Raw genomic sequence first — 26,819 nt, 5'->3', positions numbered from 1 at the left:
TAAGTTCTTCTGATTAAAGGTTGCATGTCAGAGAGTCTTAGGTTCTGTCTTGGTACTATGGAGTCATCTCCTTTCCTGCTGTGTGGAAGTGGAGCAACAAAACACACCCTCTCTGGATTCAAGCTGTTCACGCTCACATACAAGGCACACTGGTAAACACAGAGCGGTACTCATGAGCTCATTGCAGACTTCGTAGCACTCTCGCTTCTACATTCCCACCACTCTGGGCAACACAGAATATGTATTATTTTTTTACTCATTATTATTTTTAGCTTTCCCTTTATAGGAAACTAAAACTATTTCAAATCAAAACCATAGCATTTCTGCTTTTAACCTAAAGCAGCAACTCTGCTAACTACTTGTCTAGTTCTAAGTGTCCTTGTTGTTCTCTATCTATTCTAATTTCTTGTTTTTTGATTTTGTTTTGTTTTTAGGGAGGTCAGCAGGGACTCATATATTCCTTACTAAATAGGACACGAAAATAAGTTACTCCTCACTAAGGTATTGAAGATTTCTCTACACACCACTCCTAAAACTGCTTTGTGCCTCAACTGCTGACATATGCCTTGTTAAAGCCTTGTTATAAGCCAGTTTAGACTATCCTAAAATCTGCCAAGTTCAGCAAATTTGTGCTTCAACACTATAAACTGCTTAACAGGAAAATGAAAATACACACAACACTGCTGGATAGTACACTATAGCCATTTTAAGGTGGATAGAAGCCGGTTGTATATAAACTAAAATTGAAATGTCAATGAAGTAGTCACAGGATGTGGTTAAGAACTTGCATTTTCTAACATATCAGTCACTCAATACCATGTCAATTAACTCCATAATGTTGTAAACTGTTGTTGATGATATGTTGTGGCTTTAAATTGGTTGGGATGATATTCTGCCAGCTCTGCTTTTATACCAGCGATGGTCTCCCCAGGAAACCGTTAAATTTATCTGGACAATAAGATGCTGGACTCTATGCATGGTACATGCTTGCAATGCAAGAAGCATGACTGGATTTGAACTTTAATAGTGCAATAAGGTGGAGTAATCCACCATCGGGGGAGGGTACGAGGAGAGGTTGGAGGAAATCCCAGAGCCTATGAAACTGTGTCACATAATAAAATGCAATTAAAAAAAAATAAATCAATAAATGAGGAAAATAATCCTTTTGATAGAATATTCATCTTTTCCCTCTGGGATATGATTTGATAGGCTCACTACTTCAGATTAAAGATTCCATCCTCTCAGCTTTTCTTGAGATTATCTTTCCCTTGTTCTTGGATACACAGCCAGGTTGGAAGATTGTAACAGAAGCATTGCAATTTTCTGTTGTGGTTTTCTATAGAGGTGCTTTTTTAACCCCTCTGTACTTACTGTACATAGAAATAAGAGTCTTAAAGGAAAGCAAAATTGAAACATAATCTTATTTGGACCACTTGTATTATAATGATCTCTCAAGAATTAGTTGCTTAACAGTTCATGGCTGTGTGGTGTCTGGCAAAACCCAGACCTTTATGAAATAATGGTAAATTTAAGTTTCATGCAAATGTGTTCTTGTGTGTGTTGCTAACCCATCATGTCCCAACATAGCTTTAAATTTTTGCATGAAAATACACTGCAGATTATACATAAAGTCTTGTAAAAAGAGCTTCAAGAATTATATTGTCTCTTTATCTGAAAAGTATTCAATGAAAGAAATCTAAAAGAGACTGGACAATATGTAAAATATCTTAATTTTTAACTACCTAATTTAAATGCTATTATAAAATGAGAGTTAAAAAATTGTGTTAGTAAGAAGAAAAGATATGTTCTGATGTTTTCCTTCACAAGAACCTCTATCTCTGACATCTTCTTTGGATTTTTTAGTTGAGTTCAGCCTTTGGCTAGACCTGTGGCTTGTAGTGGTGACATCCTTCAGACTAGCTGTGTATTGTGGCACAAAATACAATTTCAATTAAATCGAGACGATTTCTACAATCATCTCCTTCCTATCTTACACTCAGCCTCAACTCCATAGCCCTTAGAATGAATTAGATGATTAATAAGCATGCTTAGATAATACAAGCAGAGAGAAGACGACTGCACATTTTCTTTGATTTATGAGAAATGGGATCAAAGAATGATAGAGAAAGGTATAATAAAGGCTAAAGGATCTTCAAATATGAGCACCATAATTAATGTATTTGTAACAATCTCAATATTCTGTAAATATTTTAAAGTCTGCGTAAGAGTACATGGACTTTGAATGATGGTCACATTGAGAGTTGCAAACTGAAGATGAGGTATAGGAAAAAGGTTGGGAACCCTCTCCACTTCATTGTGATCCAGGAGAAAGAACTCAAAATAGTTGATTTTTGACATTGAGAGCAGTAAATATCAAGATCAGCCAAAAGAATACATTGGAAGATTAGAAAGCTAAAAATAGTAAATTTTTTTTTCCTTAAATTCCCCAAAGCTCTAGATGTCAAATTTCTCATTCCCCAATATTGGAGCTTTTTTTCTCTACTCAAAATAATAACCCTATTTGATAAGGAACGTGGACTTTCATTGAATTTGGATGTCTCAGTGAAACAATGGGTTCCTCACCTTTCTAGATAACTCTCCTTCAGTGTTTCTCAAGATTTCTGCGTCAGATTAATCAACTAAAAAAAAGCAAGTTTTTAAAAAGTCAAAGCAGTCGGTGTTCTATTGATTAAAATTCACAGTTAAGATATGCCTTATTCTGGACCATATTCATCCTCAAAATGAGAGTGATATGCAAAATACTATTGAAGGTGTCCTCTTTTTCTGTGTTTGTGTTTTTAATATTATTATAAGCTTTATAGTGTTTTATTATTGGATGATTTGAAAGAGAAGAAAGAACAAAATTGCTTGGTATGATTGAAAGTGTTAATCTATTAGACTGGTTAAAATAATGTCAAAAATATCTATCTACATAAAGTTTGCTATGATTGTGTGTGCATATGTGTGTATACTTGTTTATTCACCTCCATTTGGATTTTGCAATTTTAATAGGGAATCCTTTTAAATTTGACTGCGTCCTCTCTATAAAAAATCACTTATTTGCTTTTGATTTATATTGAGGAATCATCAATACAATTTACTGCCACTATTTTCCATGGGAAAACAAGAATTGTGTTGCTTTGTCAAAAGCTTATGTGTATTTATATATTTACATATATGTATATGAAATTCTATTAAATGCACACATGCATACGTATTTTGTAGTCTCAGAGAATTCCAGTTCTTGCTACTGGTTTTTTTACATTGGCAAACTTCCCATGAGTTTCTGTTGAAAACATCCTAAACAGGAAGACTAAGTAGGCAACCTCAACTTTAAGATACATTTTGTGATGAAAGCAAAGATGCCTTTCACATCTCTCGTTTTCAATATTCTCTTTCTGCATTACTTAAATATAGCAGATACCTTGTTGTCATTCAACTCTTTCGTAATTAAAGGCTCTGAGATAACTCTTTCAGTAAACTTTGGGAATAATTTTTGCTTATTTTTAAAATTTCTCTCTGGGACATAATATAGGGCTACGTTACAGGTTTGTATGAGAAACAAATTGTAGAACATTTATATTTTCATTAAAATTCCTTGTTAAGAAATTATGGCTTCAGAGAATTAAACTTTAGTCTAAGAAGAATTATAAGATCAGTTAGAAACCAAAATATTTTACTCACCCATATAAAACCTGCATTTAGAACACCTATGCACAAAAATATCACAATAGGAGTAAGTTTATAATCTTACGACTTAAAATATGGTAAGATTTGATTGGAATTCTAAGACAAAAAAAGCCTTTTTATAAAATTTTAAACCATTTTAACATCTTTAGAATAATTAATTTGGAAATCAGCTGATGCTCATGTGCTGGGCATCTTAACTTGTAAACATGACCCCGAGATAACACAACAGTTATCAGTACCTAAAGTAAGTACAGGATGATTTGGAGGTACAGAGAGCACATCAGCTATATTTCTAGACTTTTTTTTTTTTATAAAGGTGGACCTTTTACTTCACAAGTGTCACAGATCTCATGGCACCAATAATTTAAGTACATATGCAGGTCATTTTTCTTCCATTCTGTGTAAGGAATAATTTTTATTCTCAAAAATTTCTCACCAATTAAAAATTCATCTGATTTTCAGAAATTTCCTTTTACTCTCAGAAAATGACATCTGTGAGAGTTTCTGTTTCCTTTTTGTAAACACCAATGTAGCAATCATTTCTAGTGCATTGTTTCCAAGTAAAACCTTGCAAATCCTGCCACTTCTCCTGGCTTCACTTGGGAATCCAGTGTAAAAATCCTTCCTAATCTTGGATTCCTCAGATTTATTGAGGATTATTTTAACCACCAACAAATTCGTTTTCTACTTGACCCTGTTGCAACATTGGGACATGCAATGGAGCTGCTCCTTACTTGTCTGCCCCCCCAACCCTTCAATCTTCCTTTCTTATGTCTTGCCTTCAATTCAAATAACGTCCCACATTGCAATCAACATCCCACTATGAATTCATCCTTCTATGAATTTGATTCTTTTTAGTTTTTCACATATGTGATTTCATTTTATTTTTTCCTTTTGTAACTGACTTATTTAATTTAACCTAATGTCTTCAGTTTTATTGCATGTTGTCAAAAATGGCAGTCTTTCCTTTTCCAAGGCTATGTAATACATTGTAACACATTTTCTTTCATTGAGAGACTTGTTTCCATATCTTGGATATTGTTAATAATATCTCAACGATTAAAGGAGAATGACTTTTAGGAAAGGACTCTGAACATTTTGGAAGGAATACAGTTTCCATATTTACCATGATCATTTTCTTTAGCTTAATTTTGTGAGAAAGAGATTGAGTTCCTTCGAAAGGATCACACAATGTGGGGTCCTTTTTCATGTCTGAAAAGTCATAAAGGCCTCTGTTCTTATTTTAAATTACTTCAATTTAAGTTACTTTTTTCAGATCTGAGGATGTAGTACAAGTGTTTATATGTACAGGGAAATATAAAATGCAGCATTCATCTGCTTATCTACTGTCCACTGTGATTATGAAAGAGTTTCTTTTTCCTTTGAATATGGCTCCATTAAATACATTCAACAGATCCATGCCATCTGCTCTTGGAACTTGACATATAACTATATATTCTAAACTTAAAATTATCTGGAGTCTATCCTGAAAATCATTGCGCTTATTTTAAAGCAGGTTTTGTAATGCAGCATAGGCTACCTTCTTTCCTACTTCACAAGTTTAAGATTTTTGGTTCTAACTGAGATTTGAAATAGCTAAATGTTGTATGAAATATGCATATGGATTCTTCAAAATCAGGATTTATAAGGGAGGAAATTATACTGTATATCTAAAATTAAGGCTTCTGATTTCTTCTGGGACAAACTCGGGAGATACTGATAACTAAAATCTTTTTTTTTTTTTTTAGTAGTTTGGTGTTTCTGTGATGTTGTCTTTAATATGTTGATATACCTTTGGATTAAGAAGTCTTTCTTTTTTTAAAATTGCATTTCATTTTGTGACATTGTTTCATAGGCTCTGGGGTTCCCCTAACCCCTTCCCCCATGGTGGATTACTCCACCTTATTGCACTATTAAAGTTCAAATCCAGTCATGCTTCTTGCATTGCAAGCATGTACCATGCATAGAGTCCAGCATCTTATTGTCCAGATAAATTTAACGGTTTCCTGGGGAGACCATCGCTGGTATAAAAGCAGAGCTGGCAGAATATCATCCCAACCAATTTAAAGCCACAACATATCATCAACAACAGTTTACAACATTATGGAGTTAATTGACATGGTATTGAGTGACTGATATGTTAGAAAATGCAAGTTCTTAACCACATCCTGTGACTACTTCATTGACATTTCAATTTTAGTTTATATACAACCGGCTTCTATCCACCTTAAAATGGCTATAGTGTACTATCCAGCAGTGTTGTGTGTATTTTCATTTTCCTGTTAAGCAGTTTATAGTGTTGAAGCATAAATTTGCTGAACTTGGCAGATGTTAGGATAATCTAAACTGGCTTATAACTCTAACAAGGCATATGTCAACAGTCGAGGTGCAGAACAAAAAAAGGATTATTTTTAAAGGGAAAATCTTTAGGTATATTGTGTTGATGATAAATCTATTATAAATAGTATAGAGCCTATTCAAGATAAATTTTTATTTCTCAGAGAAACAGGTGAAAGATGGAAGGAGTGAAATAAAGAGAGTGGGGGAAAGGGAAAGGAAGGGAAACTCAAGAATTTTATAAAGAAAAAAGCAAAAACAACATGTTAAAACATGGAGAAATCAATAACCTCCCAAAAGAAATGAGACGGTACAGAGATTTTTACATTCTTTCTCCTCAATCTGGTAAACCATTTAATAATTTCTACATGTAAAAAATTACTTACATTTTACTCAAAAGATGTTTCCTAATAAAAGGTTGGCAATGATGAAAGATAATTTTATGACAGAAGAGAAATCACCTTAATTGACAGACAAATCTATAAAAAGTGGTAATTTGTGACATTCAGAATAAACACCAGTATTGTCAGTTCTATTCATAAGAATGGTATTTGACCAGTAATATTAACATGTGTGTGTCATAGGGAAGCAAATGGGAAGGTTACTATTGAAATCTAGCTTGATGGGGCCCAGCGGCGTGGCCTAGCGGCTAAAGTCCTCCCCTTGAACACGCAGGGATCCCATATGGGCGCCAGTTCTAATCCCAGCAGCTCCACTTCCCATCCAGCTCCCTGCTTGTGGCCTGGAGGACGGCCCAAAGCTTTGGCACTCTGCATCCATGTGGGAGACCTGGAAGAAGTTCCCAGATCCTGGCTTTGGATCGGCATAGCATCGGCCGTTGCGCTCACTTGGGGAGTGAATCATTGGATGGAAGATTTTCCTCTCTGTCTGTCCTCCTCTCTGTATATCTGAGTTTCCAATAAATAAATAAATCTAAAAAAAAAAAAAGAAGTCTAGCTTGATGAATCATTTGAAATAAATCTGGAAGTCACATAATCATCAGAAGTGAATGTGAAACAAAAAGGATTTGATAGGGAGAAAAGGCAAGTCAGATGTCTCAGAAAAACTAGGAGACAAGAATGCATGAAAACATGATAGTGAAGAAAAGTCCCTAAAATTGTTCCTTTTTTTTTTCCTGTGAGGTGATGTGAAAGAGTTTTCTGAACGGTCATTTTCACACAAAAGCATGCTTTCTCCTATAGAAACAGATTACAGGAAAATAAAACACTCTGAGAAGAACTGTTTCTCATAAAGACAAAAAGGGAACATGTTTCTGGGAAAATCACACGAAAAAACAATATTCTTCCTTAAATTGTAACATTTTTTCCATACAACTTTCTAGGGGTTCAAAAAAGTCATGAAACTTTTAATATGACAGGTTCCATCATTAATTATAAAGAAAGAATGTTTTAAATCTTCCTTTTCATATAACAGGTTAACTATTGGTTTTAATGGTAAAATTCTTAGTGATTGATTTTGTTATTAAAGTTGTTTACTGATCAGAAAGTAATCACCATATTTTACAAACTTACAGGCACTCAGAATAAAGTTAAAAAACGGTAAATTTCTTAGTGTCTTAATTATCATCAGCACGTTGATTTTCTGAATCTTCATATTTACAATTTTCCAAGAAATTTTGTTCATTATTTTCCAACTCCATCTTCAATTATCAAAAGAAATGTGTTTTAAAGCACACTGCCACTGATTCAAATATGAGATTTAGAATGGGGCTTGACAATATTTTATAACAAGTAAAAAGACCAGAAATTAAGAGGATGATGGATTTGAAACACCACCAAGGAAGCAAGAGTTTCATTTCTTAAGACCTTTGTTTCAAAATAAAAATCCATCTAAAATAGAACAATATCATGTTCCATGTTATTTTGGTATAAGCATTGCTACGTCTAGATTGTTTGATTATGTACTGTGCTTCAAACATTGCTTTTAGTACTCAGGGACTGTTTCCAAGCAAATTTTCAGTCCAGGATCCATTCAAAAGACTGCTCAGCTGTACCTTTCTGAGCTCAATAAATACATTTCTGTCTAGTCTCATCATATTTAGCATCTGACATTTTATAATGGAGTTTTGAAATTTTATGGAAGTAAAGCTGCTAGGGAGACTATATTGACTTAACCATCCCATCCAACGTCTCCTGTCATGTGGAACTGTTCCCAGTACAAGGCAGATTAGAGAACGTGAACTGCTTCAATTTGGCCCAACTGCCTGGCGAAAGAATTTTCCATTACATGGGTGGGTGAGATCAACTACATCTGGAAGCATTCAATTTATTCCGCGGCAGCAGTGTATGAGAACATAATAATGACTGGAAATAAATTTGAGAATGTTTTCTTTTATTGACGTTCTAACAAAGTCGTAGCAATGCTGAGATTATGAACTGTTGTTCTTACTCTATTCATGTTGAGTAGATCTAAGCACCTGCACTTGTGAGCTGCCTTTCATTTCTGCTTTCATTGTGCATTCTGCACACAATGGAACCCAAAGTAGCTACACTCAATGTAAAAAGGTTAGATGACAATACATGCAGTTTCCCGAGTATGCTGTGGTCCACAGGCTCCATCAGCTTTTCCTCTAACACAGAAAGAATGGATACAACCATGGAATGCTTGGGATTTACTTTCCAAGGGATGTGAGACTTCTTTCGATCTAATATGCAACCACCTAATATTTCCTATGTTTCACATTCAAGTGAGGATACAAACAGGGTCAATTGGTTAAAAGGAAATATACATAAGATTAGGAACAAGGCATCTTAATGCTTACAAAAGATCAAATCTCTGACAAGTAATCTAGGAAAAATAGTATAATCGGGGAAAGCAATGAAAATAAATGGCATTTTTTTAAATGACAAACTCTTGTGCTTAGAAATGAAGTTTGTCATGGCAAAATGCAGTAATTTTAAAAAATTGTATATAGGTTAGCTTATTATTCTATACAGAATCTTGCCTCAAGTAAAATATACAAATTTAAAAGTGTATTAATGCAATAAATAAAACTATTATTGTACAACTTTGACTCGCATTTTGTAGAAAATAGGTTACATGAGAAATATGGGAAATTCATTTTCGATGTTGGCAATTTGTTTTTTCTAAAAGCACCAAATTACTTTTATAAACCTTTTACAATTATCTCATATTCTCCAAAACTTCATATTGTGTCTTCAATATTGATATATGCCAAGTAATAGAGACACATGTTTTTTCCTATTAGGAATTTCTATATCTGTTTTGTACTGAATCAGACATCAATCAGACATCTCTATTTCATTTAACTCAGAACTATAATCCACAAATACCCAACTACCTGTAATTAGCATTTTCAGGATTACTATCTACAAAACCCAAACTTATCAAATAAAATATATATGTAAGTAAAATGTTTTATCTCCATTTTGTAAAATAAAAGACACAATTAAGCATGAGAAACTATTTTAATTTGTGTTTTAATTTTATGTAGTATTTTACATGTATTTAGGATTAATAGTAGATTCTCATGAATCCCAATTTTAGAATATGAAGAATCCTTAAAAATACCAAATATGAAGAACTCGTTTGACACATGAATGAAGTAAAGCCTTGAGAAACGAAACAATCTTCCCAGGATTATAGAGTAAATATGTGAAGATAAACTATGTAGCACACATTGCAAGATATTTTTTTATTTTCAGTAGATTTTTCTGATTTCAGTTTAAAATTAAAATTTTTAAAGTATATCTCTTAAATTTCTTCTATAAATTTATTTTAATACAGATTAAAAATGAGAAAATTTACACGTATTGATGGTGTCCAGAAAGTGTCCTAAATGTTTTATATTGCTTAGCTTTGCAGTAATATTTAATATATAAATAATATAATGCATGCTTATTTTCTTAAATTTGATCCATTCTATAACTAATTTAGCTCAATCTAAGGAATTGCATCATTTCTACTATATTACTATGAATACAGACAGTAGGGTTCTTACTAATTCTATCTAAAATGGTACATAAAAGAGATACTTCTTCAAAAGAAACCCAAATTTTGATAGATTGAAATACCTACATAATCCACTCAGAGATTTCATGTCTTTATAATCTCTTGATCCCCAAAATAATATCAACATCAAGCAGAAATTTTTCAGAAAAAAAGAAACTACAGTATTTCCAAATATTATTCCTTAGAATTACAAAAGAATATTGACTTTTATAGAATGATTATTTTGATTACTAAGTATATTTCAATCAAGTGAACATTTTCTTACATAGAGTGTATTAATAGAAGCTTCCTTAATAGCAGTCATTTACTAAAATATCAAATGTTGTCTCATATGTACACTCACCTGCTCAGAGAGGAGATCAGTGTTATCTTCTAGGTATTTACTGAAAGGGTTGGGTTCATACATTTCCTCCTCTTTTTTCAGTAATATTTTGGATTTAACAGGTACTGGACGAATTACTCCAGGCTTAGTCTTCAGAACATAAAATAAAAAAATTTAAACAAGGAAATAAACATTACTATAACAAGTAAATATATGTTGTTCAGTCATTCAAGAGTTGGTGTCACAAAAATGTATCATTTTTTTAAATTTTAACTATTTTTATATATGCAAAAACAGGCCCAGTGAGTATATAACTTCAAGTACATAACCTTAGTTTGAACTTGAGTTTATGGCTACCGAAGTATGAAGATTTACTTTCATAACATTCAAACTACAGTAATATCATTTAGTTGGCCAAACATGGTCTTCTGTCTGCTCATGAATTTTGTCAACATATTTCATTAAGTAAATATTTATTGAGAGTTCCGTCTGTGGCAGACAGCACTCTGGGCACAATGGGATCAATGATTTTTGCACATGACCCAAAGTAAAACAGCTTTGCTGTTCAGGATGATGCTCCCATTCTGCCACACCCACAGAGCTAGGCCTTCACAGCAAGACTCATGCCATGTTCAATAAACCAAGGATGGCCCACTGACCTATGGGGGTGGCAGATGGCCAGAAAATTGATTGCCTCTCCCAAAATGTGGAACAAATGATTAAAACACTGTAGGTACACTGGAAGATTTAAATAATTATAGGCCAACATTGGAGCTGCAGAAAAACCCTACTTGAACTAAAACCCAGATATCCAGGGAAAAGACAGACACCTGAGGGCTTCCCAGAACCCATCTCACAACATGGACCGAGTGTGGTTGGATGTTCTGTTCAGAGGTTACTGAAAACTTCTTTTTCTCTTATACTAAGGCGTCTCTTTTCTGTACTCAGTTCATTTCTGTAACTTAAAATCAAAAGGGTGCTAGCTGATAAATGCATCAGTCACTCAGGTGTCATAGGCTGTCCTCAATGTTGACTCTACATAAGAAGAGAAAGATAGAGAACTCTAGATCGGGGGCAATTTCAAACTCTAAAACCTTGTCACACTGTAAAATGTCACAAAATGATGGATAAGCTTCCACAAACATCTCAAGCAAGAATTCAATTTTAGAAAAAGTTTGACATTCTCTCTGTTTAAGCAACTTTAGAAAATGTTATGACAGTCTTTCTGTTTAAGGATGTTTCTGGAATCATTCTTCTCAACCCCATTTCCTTTATGAAAAATAAATTACTTCTCAGTCCATGCTGATGCTTCCAGGAGTTAAACTTCTGGGAGTACATCTATTTCTCTACTCTATGTATAAAATATCTAATATACTGTGAGTGTTAAATAAATGTCTCGTTGTAACACTTCTTTCAATCAAAACTTTCCCCTATTGTATGTTATGTGTATCCCAACTGGGGAAACACAGATTGAGAAAAGTTTCCATCTTCCATGCCAGGGAAGTATCTTCTACTGAAGAAACTTTGTTTTCCTTCAAAGGAAAAAATGAGCAAATAACATCAATAATGCCTGATGGCATGCAAACTATTTGCATGATGGTGATAGCCCTCTGGTAAGCATGTAGCACAGGAACCAAACCTTAGGGGGACTGATTTCTGCAGGGAGAGGCCTTGTATATGGGCCATGATCCTAAACTCTACAGATGTTTTGGCTCTCTCTTCTCTTTGTCTTCATATTTCTTTTTCTTTCCTTCTGTTCCTCTACCTTCTCTTTTTCTTCTCCTTTTGTAAAAGCAAATCAATATAACTCTAGTACTCATGAATTAGAAGGTTATAAAAGCAATGTGAAATCTTAGCTGCTAAGTTTGTGTCAGGTTAAAGAAATGAAAAGAGGAAATCTGACTGAGACCATTTAATAGGGAGAGACTTTCCTTGCTAGGAAAAAAAAATAACTGCTTGGTCTTCCTGGGCCTGATTGCAGGCACATTTGCTGTCAGAATCAATTACTGATGCAACACATGTGCTTCTGTGACAGCTCTTAGGATCAACGTTTAGATCTGTTTTTTGAAATCAATGTTTGACAATTAGACAATGATTGTTCTATTTCCTCTATCCTGCTACATTTTCTAAATGCTCCTTTCTTGGATTCTGTCTCCTAAGGTTTGGTGTACCAGAAATCTCTGAGTCTTCACTTAAAATTATTCACTTGATCGTCATAGTATTGTCCTGATCCTCACTTGATATAATTATCCCTTTCCTTTATCCTGCCTGTATTCCTGTACATTATGTGACCCTTACCAGGGAGTCAGTATTTCACAGACGTGGAAGCCAATTCAAAGCAAAAGAAAACTACTTTGACAATGTTTGTACATCATTTCCTATGAGTTTTAACCATACCCTCCAAATCCAATAGCCTCACAGTCTTGCTAAAGTTGGAAATATAGCTCCAGTAGCCCAACACAGAGCCACATGCACACTCCACAAACTCTAATATAGCAGCACGTCATGTTCAGGCTAACCTCTACACTTTCCTCACATCCTACCACATTGCTTCTCTCTAATCTAAAAACCCTTGATGCTCTGCTTCAGACAGTAACATCACTCTCCCATATACCCAGATCTGCATCCTACAAACATTGCATCACCAACTGTATTCAATATTTTAGATTAGAGATTAATCAATTTCTTATAAATTCTGTAAAAATCTTAAGTCACAAAACAATTTACAATTAATAAAGATCACAGTTTAAATCAAGGTGTGGTCTGATAATCAACCCTGTTGTTAACTATTTTTATATGTGATCCAGAATGAAAGAGAGAGAGGGATAGCATAGGACAGATAGAAATTTGAAATAATATTTGAGCATCCAGTTCTCTATTAACTTTCCATATCCAATAAATAGAAATGTCTTAGTGTTTTTATATTTGCAATTCCTTTAACTTCACAGCTCTGCTTTATCACTACTGTCAACCACCACCCCCTTAATTTTGGCCAATGTTATCTTATTTTACTTCATTTTTAACATTGTTCTTACTGCCTAAATATTCGTCGAACACTGCAGAACCCAATGTTTTCAGGTCCCAAAGACAACACACATGCATGAACTCTCTTCCTACAAAAACACATATCTGTATACATGGCAATCCACCTCCTAAGGCACTCTGTGATTTTCCTAACTAAGATAGCAAAATTTACATTTACATTTCTCTCGATTTGGAGAAAATCCATTCTGAAGCAGCTAAATGGCATTGCTAGGAGGCGAGTAGCAAGGAAACATATTTTAGTTTTACAGTGTTGTTAATAGACGTGTGACCTTGAAAATGCTATTCAACCTGTCTAGACCTTCTACTGAAGGGTTATAATTATAACCCATGATATGTCCTTTAATAATAGATAATGGCATATTTTACTATTTATCTTCCTGCACTCTCAGGGATCACATCACTTGGAGTTAGCGCTCAAGGCTTGTTTCTACACATTCAAATCCATCACTCAAACAAGGGCCTCAAATTGCCTTTTAGAAAATTTAACAGAACATAAGATGCAATGGCACTACTGATTCTGCACATTAAGGTCGTTTTGGAATATTAATTAACTTCTTTTCTGCTCTCCCTAATACTTTTCCCTCAATGTCAAATGTCCATGTAATCTACATTTGCGGAAGATTAAATTGCAACACCAGTAGACTAATGGCTCCATCTAGCACTTTGCCACTCAACAGGGATGGAGTGTGTAGACTGCTGTGCAGCAGCACCTGTGACCTGGATAGCAGTACATCTCAGGCTCTGTACTAATCATTTGAATCGGAATCTGCATTTTAACAAATGTCTTGGTGATTCATGTGCACATTAGCATTTAAAGGCATGAGACTAGAACATATCTCATCTATCACCTAGAAATAGTTATTTCTTGGTCTACCATGTCACTAGCCCAAATAAGCCCTTACTTTATTTCAATCTATTACAGAATCTATAGAGAAACTAAACTCACAAGTGGAAAACACAAAGCCATTCTAAGGATACCAAGGAGAGCAATTTCATAGCCCTTTTTCTAGGTGTGAGATTTAACAAAAAGTGGGGGGAAGGGTTGGGGTGGAACTAGGACCAGTGCTATGCCATGGTGGATAAGGCAGCTGCCAACAGTACCAGCATCCTACAGTAGAAACAGTTCAAGTCTGGCCGACTTCTGATCAACTCCTTGGTAGTGTGCTGGGGAGGGTAGTGAAGGATGACTCAAGTGCTTGGGCCATGTACCCACATGGGAAACTCAGAAAAATCCCTGGCTTCAGATCTGCTCAGATTCAAATGTACAAATAAACCTTTAAAGGGACACATAAAATAATGGACAGGTTACAAAAAGGAAAACATTTGCTCCCTATGACTGACTTAACAACAAACTAACTTATTCTAGGCACAAGGTATTTTTTAAGTCCCTCAAAGACAAAACAATTGTGTTACAACTTTGAAGCACAACTTTATTAAACACCCAATGAAGCCATTTGCCAGATTGTCAGGAGCAATAATGTCCACATAGATGAATAACATAAAACTTATGTTTTCAGTCAGATTTCAAATCAGTTGAGTAAGCCATAGACTGACCACAAGTATGTGAAGTCACCTCCATTAACTCATGAGTGAATCACTCAATTTCACATAAAATCATGTTGACTTGACTCTCAAAGTTCTATAATGCCTCTCCTTTTTACTCAGAGTAGTGCAAGACCCTTGCAATACAGGTAAGGCAATGCCTGATTACACACTCTCTCTCTCTCTCTCCCTCTCTCTCTCTCCCTCACTCCCTCCTTCCATCCCTCCTTCCCTCTCTCCCTTTCTCCCCCCCTCCCCCCTTTCCCTCTCTTTCTTTCTTTACTATGTCTCATAGACTATAATATTCCTTTCTTCAGGAGTTACTATTTGCTCTTTCCTTCCTTCTGGGACTCTCTCTCTTTTCATTTCTTCAAGTTTTTGTTCAAACATCACCCTATCAGGAGTCTTTCCTAATAAGCCATATGAAATAGTAACTGCCCATTCCCCTTAAATGTTTTATGTTTCTCCCAGTGACTCTTATCACCATCTGGCCTCGATATGATTCTCACCTGGCTTTCTCCACTTGAATATAAGTTCTTTGAATTCAGACATCTTTCGGGGTTACTGTAGTATATACATACCAAGAACTGTGCCTGGTAACCACTTAGTGCTCTACAAATATCTCAGAATGAACACATTGCTTGACAGAGGTTCAAAATCTGGGTATATTCAATATAGATGCTGAAAGTGGCATTACCTAACTTATTGGGATTTTCTAGTCATTTTTGTTGGACTGGTTTGACATTTTTGCTTTTGTACCTGCTAGAAAGAGGGAATTTCTTCAAGGTAGAAGATTCACATAATTTCACAAATATGGAACAAGTGGAAGGAACCTGAGTTGGTGTCCTTCCCATTCAAAGTTCAAAGACTAAAGCTTTGACATTTTGAGAACAACGTAGGTAAGGAACCAAGGCAAGTTCAAATTCTGCTACACATTTGTGTTTATAATCCATTAAGTATATATACAAATACTACACTACAAAACAAAGATGGTTCCTATCATTTAGAACTTATAATTGTAACTCAATGACAGAAAGTTGGTAATGCTTCTGGTAATGCAACCAAATCTGAAGATTAACTATTGGCACTAATTTACTAAATTTGATATGAATATTCCAATGTATTGGCTTATTTTACAGCAACATCCCTCTTAAATTAGTAACTTCAACTGCTGAATATTTTTAATTGCCTTTGACCATAGCAGTAGATTTTAAAAAGTTGTGATGGAAAAAAAGAAAACAATTGACATTGCTGATTTCAAAGGTTTATTACCTTACTTCTCTGGAATTTTTGTGACCCTGTTTAGAAAGACTATCAATCTAATGGATCCATAAAGGTTTTGAAAATGCAAGATAAGTCCATTTGTTTTAGGTTTATCTTAATTCTTCAGGATCTTCTTTTTTCCTTTAAAATTTCCGTAAGAAAAAGCACATACAAACTCTCACAAGCAAAATTGTGAACAACAGTAACAGCCTCCAAACTATTTCACTGATTCACTCATTAAATAAGTAGTGCTTATTTGACCTAAACAAAAAGTAATTATTAGTATATGCTTGAAGAAAACACTCAAGGATGTCTCCCCTAGACACATATTAAAATCTATGTAAGATAGAGGTAAGACTAGAGGGGGAGAAATATATTTTTATACCACTCCTTACCATAGGACTATTGCTATAGTATGTAGACATTTAAACTTCAAGTATGTTTCTCATTATAAAAGTATCACAATTTCTGCTACATTAATTCACAAGGCGATTGTGACAAATGAGACAGCACAAATGGAAGAACTTTATAAAGAAAAACAGCATGAAAGAACCTTAAAGGGGAACAATGAAATTTTGAAAATATAATTATGGCAAATTGAAATTAAATTTTCTATACTACCTAGAAATGTACCTATTTAATATGTTTTTCAGTTTTATAATTATAATAATGGTTGTATAAAAATCAGCATGCATAGGACTTTTAAGTTACATCTCATTTTGTGGAATATGCACCACATAGACTGTGCAGATTGAAATATTTCAATGGTAAAAGAAAAGAAAATAGCATGACTCAAGCCTGAAGAGGCATACATGATAAATGCTGAAGCTCTTAGGTATGTTATGTCAAGGAAAAGCTGGTCAAGAATAATCTGCCTTTAAGCTTGATGAACACATCAGTTCTATACAAAAGCTTTCAGGGCTGCATTTGCTGAACAACAGGGAACTCAAGGGCCCTTGGCAAGATGAGTCACACACCACCAGAGCAGCACCCATCAGCTGGGGACAAAGCAACTGCAAGTTTAAGCACCCTCCTTTCTACTGTTCCAGTAAACTGTGCTTTGTTTTTTTTTCCTGTATACAGTTATGTGGTTTAGTTTTTTTAAGTTATGTTGTCTTGTAGTCTCGATAACAATACTCTATCCTGGACAACACAGGACATTTTGCAACGGCATGGAATTTCAAAAACAAAAGCCAAATATCATCTGTGTCTGATTTTCCTACTTGCTAAGGAAGACCGCAGCTCATCTATCTTATCAAACCTAACTTGTTCTCTTATGCATAGAAGAGAACACACACACCACACATGTTCACACACACACAAACACACACCACTGTCTGCTTAATACCTAGGTTTTAACTCAGAAACTAGGGAATCTTAGAGAAGGTTTAACCTAAACTCTAGGTCTTCCATTTCCTTTTTCTCTATGTAATATGTTAGTAGAAGCACTATGTAAATGTGAAAAACCTCAACGTTCTATGGCCCACCACTCTCTTGCTGTTCAGTAAATAATCATTAATTACACATAAGGTAAAACACCCGACAGAGCCAGACTGGAGAGTGTCCAATGAAAGTAAGTTATTTTTTATTATCTTTGAATTATCAAAAATTAATACAGCAATTCACCTTTGAAAGCCACAGAGAACAAGGATGAGCTCATACACTCTGGGCTTAGATCATCTCAATTCCATTTGCTAAAATCTCAGTGATTTTGTATGCAACAGACACGACCCTGCTTCCAAGACTGTGCCCACAAAGACATGTATTAAGACATGTGAGCCTAAGAATAATCCCTTCAAGTTGACAGCATACTTACACCAAGCTCCAGTTTATAGGTAGATATTTTCAATAACCTCCTCTGTAAGTTACTGTCCAGTTCTGATCTACTATGTGTTATAACAGAGGAAAACAATCTAAAGCAAAGATTGGTGAATTGGTTTCACAAGGACCCCCAAGGTAATTCTTCAAGTCCCTCACTAAGTCAACTGGATTCTAAACAGTGGAAATATTTTAAGAGTAAGAAGCTTAGTCCTAGTCTGTCTTGCTTTAATGAATCTCAATGAAAACAAGAATGTGGGCAAATCAAGTTAAGTTTTTAAACTTTTAAAAATATGAAAATTGATGTATTTTCTAAGAAAAACAAATCTCAAGGCCACTGGATATTAATATTAAACTTGGCTAACATAGTAATTTGTCTTATACTTTCAATTCAACCAATCTATTTTGTATGTGGCACATACATATTTATATGTTATGAATGCATACCTACATGACTATATATCACAATTTGCTTTTTAAAGGCATTTTTTTTATTATTTGAAAGGTAGAGAGACACACAGAGGATTGAGAGAGAGATTCCGCCCACAACAGGCAGACCTCTGCCAAGCTAAATCCAGGAGCCTAGATTGCAATTCTGATCTCCTGCACTGGCAGCAGGGACCCATTCAGGACACCAAGGCAATTTTATTTATTATGTAATTTGTGACCCAATACTAAAGAATGTTCACAATTGCAAATATGAGAGATTCATTTATAAAATAACAAATATATAATTTAATCCATAATTATAGTACTTAAGAGTAAAAATGTTTTAAACCCTTCAATAAACAGATACCATAAAATGTCTTATAAAAATGTATCCACTGATCTATTCCTCTTCCAAGTACTGTACATAAAGTCAATGTCTCAAAATAAAAACAGGTGAGGTGAATAATTATATTAGTTAAAGAAGTGTTCATCTTGTGTATGACAAACTTGTTTGGTAATATCTCGAAACAGCTATCTGTTTCTCAAGATTATTTTCAAATTAAAATTTAATTTAAAACTTTGCTAAGAAATGCCTTGAACTCCTTAGAGAAATGGTCTAAACTAAATGCAAAGAAACTGTCATTAAAGTCAACTAAAGCAATGTTTTGTGTTTTTGCCCCTAGAGAACAGAAACACAGAATTTCTTATTAGGCTAATATAATGTGTTTGTACTAGTTTAATGAGTTGCTTTTGCTATGTCAAATTTTATGAACCCATTTATAAATAGATATTACTTTTTTGAAAACATTACACCAAAAACTGGTCAGAAATACACACAGTAAACAAATATCTAAAATACACATTTTGTATACCATGTTGGGTGAAATTATTTATGGAGCTATTAAAAATATTGATTTCCATATAATATCTTAAGAATCAAATATACTATCATTTTATATATTAACATAGTTGTAATATTTCTACATCTAAAGTGAGAAAACATTCAATTATATTATGTTATTGCAGTGCTTGTTTCCATGGCAACTGCTTCACTCTGCTGTGGTAGTAACCATAGTTTCACAGCCTTAGTGAGGCCTGCAAAGTACATAAGGAATGCTCGCATTGTTCACTATGAAATCCAGACTCAGCATCTCAGAACGGTAACTCTCTCTCAAGAAGGGAGTCTCAGAGCGTAAAGTGTAAGATGTGTCTTCTGATGCCCATTCCACATTCTTTCAAGTATATTGCATGTCCCCAACTCTTCTATAGAAATCGATAATTAATAGTGCACACAATACAAACCTCAGCTAACGCAACTGAGCATACCTCAAGGGTTGATTGAATTAAGCAATTTTAAAAGTGAAATCATGGTTTCTATGATTTTTCCGTATTAAAAATAACAATATTATTGCATTTGGGGCAATAATCACAAGAAGTCTTTTTGCCATTGCTATAGAACATCAAAACAATTTCTTTAAAAGAAGAGGTAGTATACTAAGGGAGTGATTTCTGTCTTTTTAATTTGCATTGAATTTTACATTAATTTTTTTTTTTAATTCAGGAATTGATTTTAGACAAAATTGTTCAGGAATTCATTTGAGACAAAAGTATTCTCTTAGGTAATAAAACCCTAATGATATTAATGAAATATTTAGTAATATCTAGGATATTAATTTCATTAATTTAATTTGTAATAAGAAATAGAAATACTAAGAATAAGAAATATGAAGCACTCTAAAAGAATTTAACACAGGCACTAGGCCCAATGATGAGTCATGAAAATGTGATTTGTCTGGATTGTGATTTGGTACACATAAATGTAAAAATTTAATTTTAAATAGTCAATGCACAAGTAAAACAATCTCATATAGACTATATGTTATACAGACTATATGTCAGAATGAAAATGCATACTAATATGTACTATATGCATATCATTAAAATTAACATCACCTGCTTGTTTTAATTTGCAAATGTGGCTTCTTCATATTTAACATGCATATGCAATCCACTTCAGCACTAGTCTAAATGATCCATATGCTATTCTCTTATGAAAAATAATGATTCCCTGTTGCCTCACCTTCAGAATCTGTCCTACATTATCAACTGCAGTCTTCACCTTGAACCCTTTTCAGATCTCCTCTATTAGAAACTAAATTCTCTTCTCTAAATTCTGATAGCATTTTTCGTTTCACCCTGTATCTTCTAATGCTGCTGTCAAGATTAAGTTACTGACACATAGGTCTATGCATGGTTGTCACCTGCAAAACAACCATCATGGAATTTTTGGTAAAGCATCAGAAAATTTCTGTGAGGACCATCTTTTGCTCAGATGAAGCTGTCTCAAGACGTCATCAATTGCTTGTAATGTATACATACAGTACAAACTCTGGACATTCCTGATGTTGGTACCAAAGATATCATCCGAGTTTGCTCTTTGGAACCTACCATGTCTCAGTTTTCCTACTTGAGATCATTAAATTTCACTGGTGTAATCTCTCAAAGTGCCCAAGCTGTTAAATAATTTTATAAAGTTTAGAATCTCTGAATCCAAAATGACACATAGAGACAGGCTTGTATTCTTCCAGTACCTCTCCTGACTTTCATGTTCAAGTATTTTTTCTGTTGTGTAGCTGATTCTCCTGTTTCTGATCATATACCTATTATACAGACCAACTGTGAATCAAGGATTATTTTAGTTCTGTAACTCATCTTTATTTCCAATATATCATTTTTCAACGTTTTAATTTTTAATTACAAAGCAGCATGACAGAATTTGCAGTTTTACTGTGCCTGAAATATTTTTTTAATTTATTGATTTGTATTGGAAAGACAGACTTCCACAGAGAAGAGAGAGAGAGAGAGAGAGAGAGAGAGAGAGAGAGAGAAACAGAGAGAAAGCATGTTATTTAACTTCATAGTGTTGCTAATTTCTTTTTTCTCCCTGATGTTGATTTTGTTTTGTGGCTCTTCATTTAAGGGGATGTATAGTAGCTGTGTAATGGAGACTGTCATATCTAGGAACATGTCATTTAACTTTATGGTATTGTAAATTTTTAGTTTTCTTTCTATTGTTTTCTTTCTATTATGACTTTTCATTTGAGGGGATGTACAGTAGCTCTGAAATGGAGACTAACATCCAGATGTGAGGATGCAGTGTGGTATGCATTTCTACTTCCAGACAAAGATGGACTTACAATGAAACTGTTTACTATTATCTTGACAATAGGATGCTGGACTCTCTGCCATTGTCCATGCCTGCAATGACGGACATATGACTGTGTATGAAGAACTATACTTTGGTAATGATATAGAGAAACTAGGTGGGGGCTTGGGGGAATTGGGAAGGGGATAGGGGAAATCACAGGAGCCTATGGAACAGTATCATAAAATGATAATAATAAGAAAAATTTTAAATCATTAAATATATATATATACATATATATTTCAGAAGGAGGTCTTTTCAGAATATAGTATATTTTCAGAATAAGGATAGTCTTACCAGTTGAGTGTCAGATACTGTAGAAGATGGTGAAGAGAGATTTGCCTGTAAAATATAAACATGATGTTTATTTAGAAAATCAGAATTTAGTAAAATTCTGTTTATGCTTATTATTTTGACACCCCTTCACTATTAAAGTCATAATGCCTGCTATGGGATTCTGAAAATATACAATAAGGAGGAAAATATCACATGCCACCAAAATTTTTATTTTTAACACTTTTGGTATATTTTCCTCAGGTATTTTTGGTATATATTTTTATTAAGTTCATATATTAGTAAATACAAAATTTTATATTTCCTCTTCCTTTCATTTTTTAACTTGAAACCAAAATTTTTCATTGTTACATAGTATTTCTTATTTTTAATTAAGCATATTTTCATAATTGATTTTTACATTAAAATAACACACATTAAAATAACAGATTTTTAAAAGATCTTTACCTAGAAAGATTTTAATGACATTTTCATGATTAAGGAATAGGAAATATTTTGTTTTAAAACTGTATAACTTAAGGATCAGGTTATAGGTAAGAACATAAACTAGAAGATAGTCTTTTCAGTAAATGCTGAATATCCACATATAGAAGAATTAAACCACACTCCATCTCCATTACACATCAAATTAAACTAAACATGAGTTAAAGACAAAAATATAAGGCTTGAAATTTTCTAACTACTACAAGAAAACAGAGAAATCATTTCAAATCATTAAAAAGAGCAAGAGTTTTCTGAATCAGAGCCAAAACCCACAAGAAACAAAAGCAAAAATAAACAAATGCAATTTTATCCAACTAAAGAGCTTCTACACAGCAAAGGAAATAACCTATTGGGGAGACAATCTATAGAATGACATAAATTGTTTGCAAGCTACACATCAGAAAAGAAGTTAATCTCACAAATACCTAAGAGACTCAACTAACTCAGTCATACGAAAAATAATTCTATTCAAAATGGCCAACAGAATAAAGCAGACATTTCTGAGAGACAACAGGTACGTGAAACAGTGCTTAACATCAGTAACCATCAGGTAAAGCAAACAACAATCTCTGACAGATTGTCAAAAGCATCTAACACATTTTCAGTTGCGATCGCAAGGAATGCTCCTCTATTCTGGTCTTCTCTCTTCTATGAGACAAGCTGTCATATAGACTTAAACAGTGTGGGGAGAAAATAATCAGCATTCAAATGCAAATCAAAGCTACAGTGAGTTATACTACATTGCAGTTACATTGATTGATTATTACCAAAAAGACAAACGATAGTGGGTGTTGCCAAGGATGTGGAGAAAAGGAAACATTGGCATACTGTTGATGGAAATAAAAAGCACTGCAGCTATTGTAGAAAACAGTATGTAAATTCTTCAGAAAACTAAAAATATGACTACCATATGATCCAGTAATCCCATACCTGGGTTTACATCCAAGGGAAATGAAATCTGTTCCCCAAAGGGACATCTACATTTCCATATTTATTGCAGTGCTAGTCACAATAGCTGAGAAATGCAGAAGTCTTGTGTCCAGTCACTGAAAAATAACTGAAGAAACTGTGACCCATTGACCCAATAGAACATGATTCAGTCATGAAAAAGGATGAAATTTGCCATTTGCCACAAAACAGATGGCACTGGAAGTGATTATATTAAATGAAGTTATCCAATCAATAGAAAAAAAGTATCACATGATCTCATTCACTAGTGGACTCTAACAGCAACAACAAAAACACATATAGTTTGTAAAGGACAATAGTGATAACCAAAGACTGGGGAGAAGCAACTGGAGGAAGGGATAAGGAATTAATGGACAGTATGTTATAGATTGAGGAAGGGGACTGAGGTTTCCATTGCACAGTAGGGTGGCTATAGATAATGTCAATGATGGTCAGGATATGGGGGAAAATGTATCCTACTCCACTGTTAGTGGGAGTATTGTCTAGTGAAGCCACTTTGCAAGTCAGTGCAGAAAGTGCTCAAACAACTCAAAATTGATCTATAATGTGACACAGCCATACAACTCCTGGGAATATATCCAAAGGTAATGAAATCCGCATGTGAGAGAGTAACCTGCAATGCTATATTTATAGCACAATTCACAATAACAAAGACATGGAAACAACCTATGTGCCCCATTAACACATGAACTGATAAAGAAATCATGATACATCTGCCCTATGGAATGCTACTCAGCCATAGAAAATGAAATCCTACCATTTGTAAGAAACTTGTTCCAAATGGAGACCATTAGGCTTAGTGAAATAAGCTAGTCCCAAATGGACAAATACCACATGTTCTCACTGATATAAAATGACTTTTAGACAAATTACAAATTAAACATATATAGGTAATCAAATATGTACATATACCCTCCCAAAAGAACTATACAATGAGACCAGCAGACTAAGAAATAGAGATACATTGCTGTACATGTCACTAATTTTGAATAAAAAGTAGCATTTACATTTTGAAACATGTAAATATAGCCAACTTCCTTGTTTCTTGAGATGTTATTATTGTAAGGATAATATGAGCTGAGCCCTAACCTCATTAAACTCGTGTTTTATTTTGTTTTTTTCTTTAATTTTTAGTTAAGAATGATACGTATGTTGTATGTGTGTATATGTTACATGTATGCATGATATGTATGTATGATATTGTAATGTATGATTACTATAAAATATGTTCATCAAAATGTTAAGGGTATTTCAGAGTATTACCGACTAGTTATCATGTATAGCAGATTTCAAGAACTTAGCTTGCTTAACTAGAACCTGCTCTAGGCTCCTGCTGTGGAACAGTGGGTAAAGTTGCCACTTTCATTCCTGAAGCCCATATGGATACTGGTTCCCAACCTAGCTACCCTGCTTCTGACCCAGATCCCTGCTAATCTGTCTAGGAAAGAATCATAAGATGGTCCAGTTGCTTGGGCCACCGCACCCAGTGGGAAACTCAGGAGAGATTCCTGGTACAGGCTTCAGACTAGCCCAGTTTTGGCCACTGTAGTCATTTGGGGAACGAACCAAAAGATGGAAAATACTTCTCTGTCTCTTCCTCTCTTTTTATAACTCTACATTTCAAATAAGATACATACATATTTTTCAAATGAAAGAAAAGCCATGTTCATTAATTAGTAACTTATCCTCCCTCCTCCCATCATTTCCTTCTTGTTGATATAAACACTATAGTGTATTTTGAGAATGTACTCTGTTGGATGTACCTGGTAATGTTGTATCTTGCTATCATTGTATAGTGAGGTTTCAACTTGACACAGAATTCTAGGCTACTAGCATCTATCAGCCCTTCAAGCAAATTACCCCTCTGGCTCTGATTTCTGTCACTGCTGTCAGTCCAAACACATTCACACAGCGAAGCATCTACTTCACATTTGACAATATACTAACATATTCTTCATCACACTTGTAATTTTTCTATGATATGCCTGCTGGTGGTTAACACAGCTGCAAGGAGAGGCGATGAAGACAATATTGGTGAAAGGCTATCAAGTTTCAGTTACCTCAGAGGAACAAGGTTCAATGACTACACTTCATGGTGAACACAGGTTATGATAATACACAGTATATTTTATAGGTTTATTTATTTTATTTGAAAGAACTACAGAGACAGGGAAGTAGAGACAGAGACAATGATATCCTATCCAATGATTCACTCCCTAAATGGTTACCACAGCCGCGCTGGGCCCATCTGAAGCAGAGATCCAGAAGCACCCACCAAATTTCCCACAGGGATGCAGGGGCCTAAGGTCTTGGGTCATCCACTTCTACTTTCCCAGGCAACTAGCGGACAGTCGTACTGGAAATGGAGCAGTGGAGACTAGAAAGTGCACTTATTTGGAATGCTGGCACCACAGACAAAGGATTAGCCTACTTGCCATTGCACTAGCCCCACTAAAATTGATTCTTAATATTTCCACTGTAGAGTGTATATATATGGGATGATGGATAATGATAGCTTGACTGAATATTTCTGTATTTTATGTGGATCAAATTTCATATTGTAATCCAATAAATATTTGTCACTTAGAAATATGTAAAATGAACACTCCAAAATCTTAAAAAAGAAAGAGCAGTCAAAACTCATGGTAGCAAAATCCTCTTATTTCATAGAAAATCCATTAAAGAATTAGATAAAATAAATCAAAAGGGTTAAAGACAAAGAAAGCAGTGAATATGTGAAATCTACAGGGAGATAAGCTGCTACACAACGTCACCATTTGTGCCGAGCCAGCTGTTGAGAAACCATTCCCGTCTTCCAAAGACTTGATCCCAGAGGCACATAATGGACTTCTGCCATCACCATCATTTGCTACCTAGAACAGCTTTTCCCCATTCTTGATACACATGTGTCCTTTCATTGGCATCACTCCTCCAGACACCTTCTTGAGAGCTGGGGCAAAATCAAGCTGGATTAGACCAAACGAGTCACACAGTTGTCTTCTCCTTCTGGCCTTTGCTACTTGTGGATATTTTTTTTTCCTTCTTAGCAATAATGTTCCTCTCACTGAACTGCAACAATGGGTTCAAAAACAGTAGGATTTCTCTTCTCCCTTGCTCTGCTTACTCTAACTGTCCTGAGTCTCCTTTTTTCAAAACTCAAAATTCTGACCTAGGACAATGTACTAATTGATTTATGTTATTTGTCACAGGCCAGATTGATGGATAAGGAGGCAGAAAGCCAGTGTTCAATATGTTAACTGGGCACCGAATGCAGTTGGCATCCAGAACATATAAAATTACAAAATGATAAGAACCTGGATACTCTCAAATTTATGATCTTCTCACTGTTTTTACATAAGGCACTACTCACAAGAATGAATATCATGTTAGGTATAAACATTAGGCATACAGGCAAGAAAACTATATTGT

At 34.4% G+C, this 26,819-nt stretch overlaps 1 protein-coding gene and 1 non-coding gene across 2 annotated transcripts in view; one reads left to right on the top strand and one right to left on the bottom strand.

Annotated features, from left to right (window-relative positions):
* Window positions 1-26,819, bottom strand: part of LOC121158682 (muscular LMNA interacting protein) — a 130,205-nt gene that overhangs the window by 40,959 nt on the left and 62,427 nt on the right. Inside the window, 2 exon segments of the mRNA XM_040983568.1 lie at window positions 10,364-10,492; window positions 21,942-21,986. Of these exon segments, the coding sequence (XP_040839502.1) occupies window positions 10,364-10,492; window positions 21,942-21,986 (174 nt within the window).
* On the top strand, window positions 22,979-23,103 carry LOC121158852. Its single transcript, XR_005884239.1, has one exon. It is a non-coding gene; the product is annotated as a small nucleolar RNA SNORA28 (small nucleolar RNA).

This window comes from Ochotona curzoniae, unplaced genomic scaffold (genome assembly GCF_017591425.1).
Source record: "Ochotona curzoniae isolate NIBS_2020 unplaced genomic scaffold, NIBS_Ocur_1.0 contig_3819, whole genome shotgun sequence".
NCBI classification, from domain to species: domain Eukaryota; kingdom Metazoa; phylum Chordata; class Mammalia; order Lagomorpha; family Ochotonidae; genus Ochotona; species Ochotona curzoniae.
This window is presented reverse-complemented; position numbering and strand designations above follow the sequence as displayed.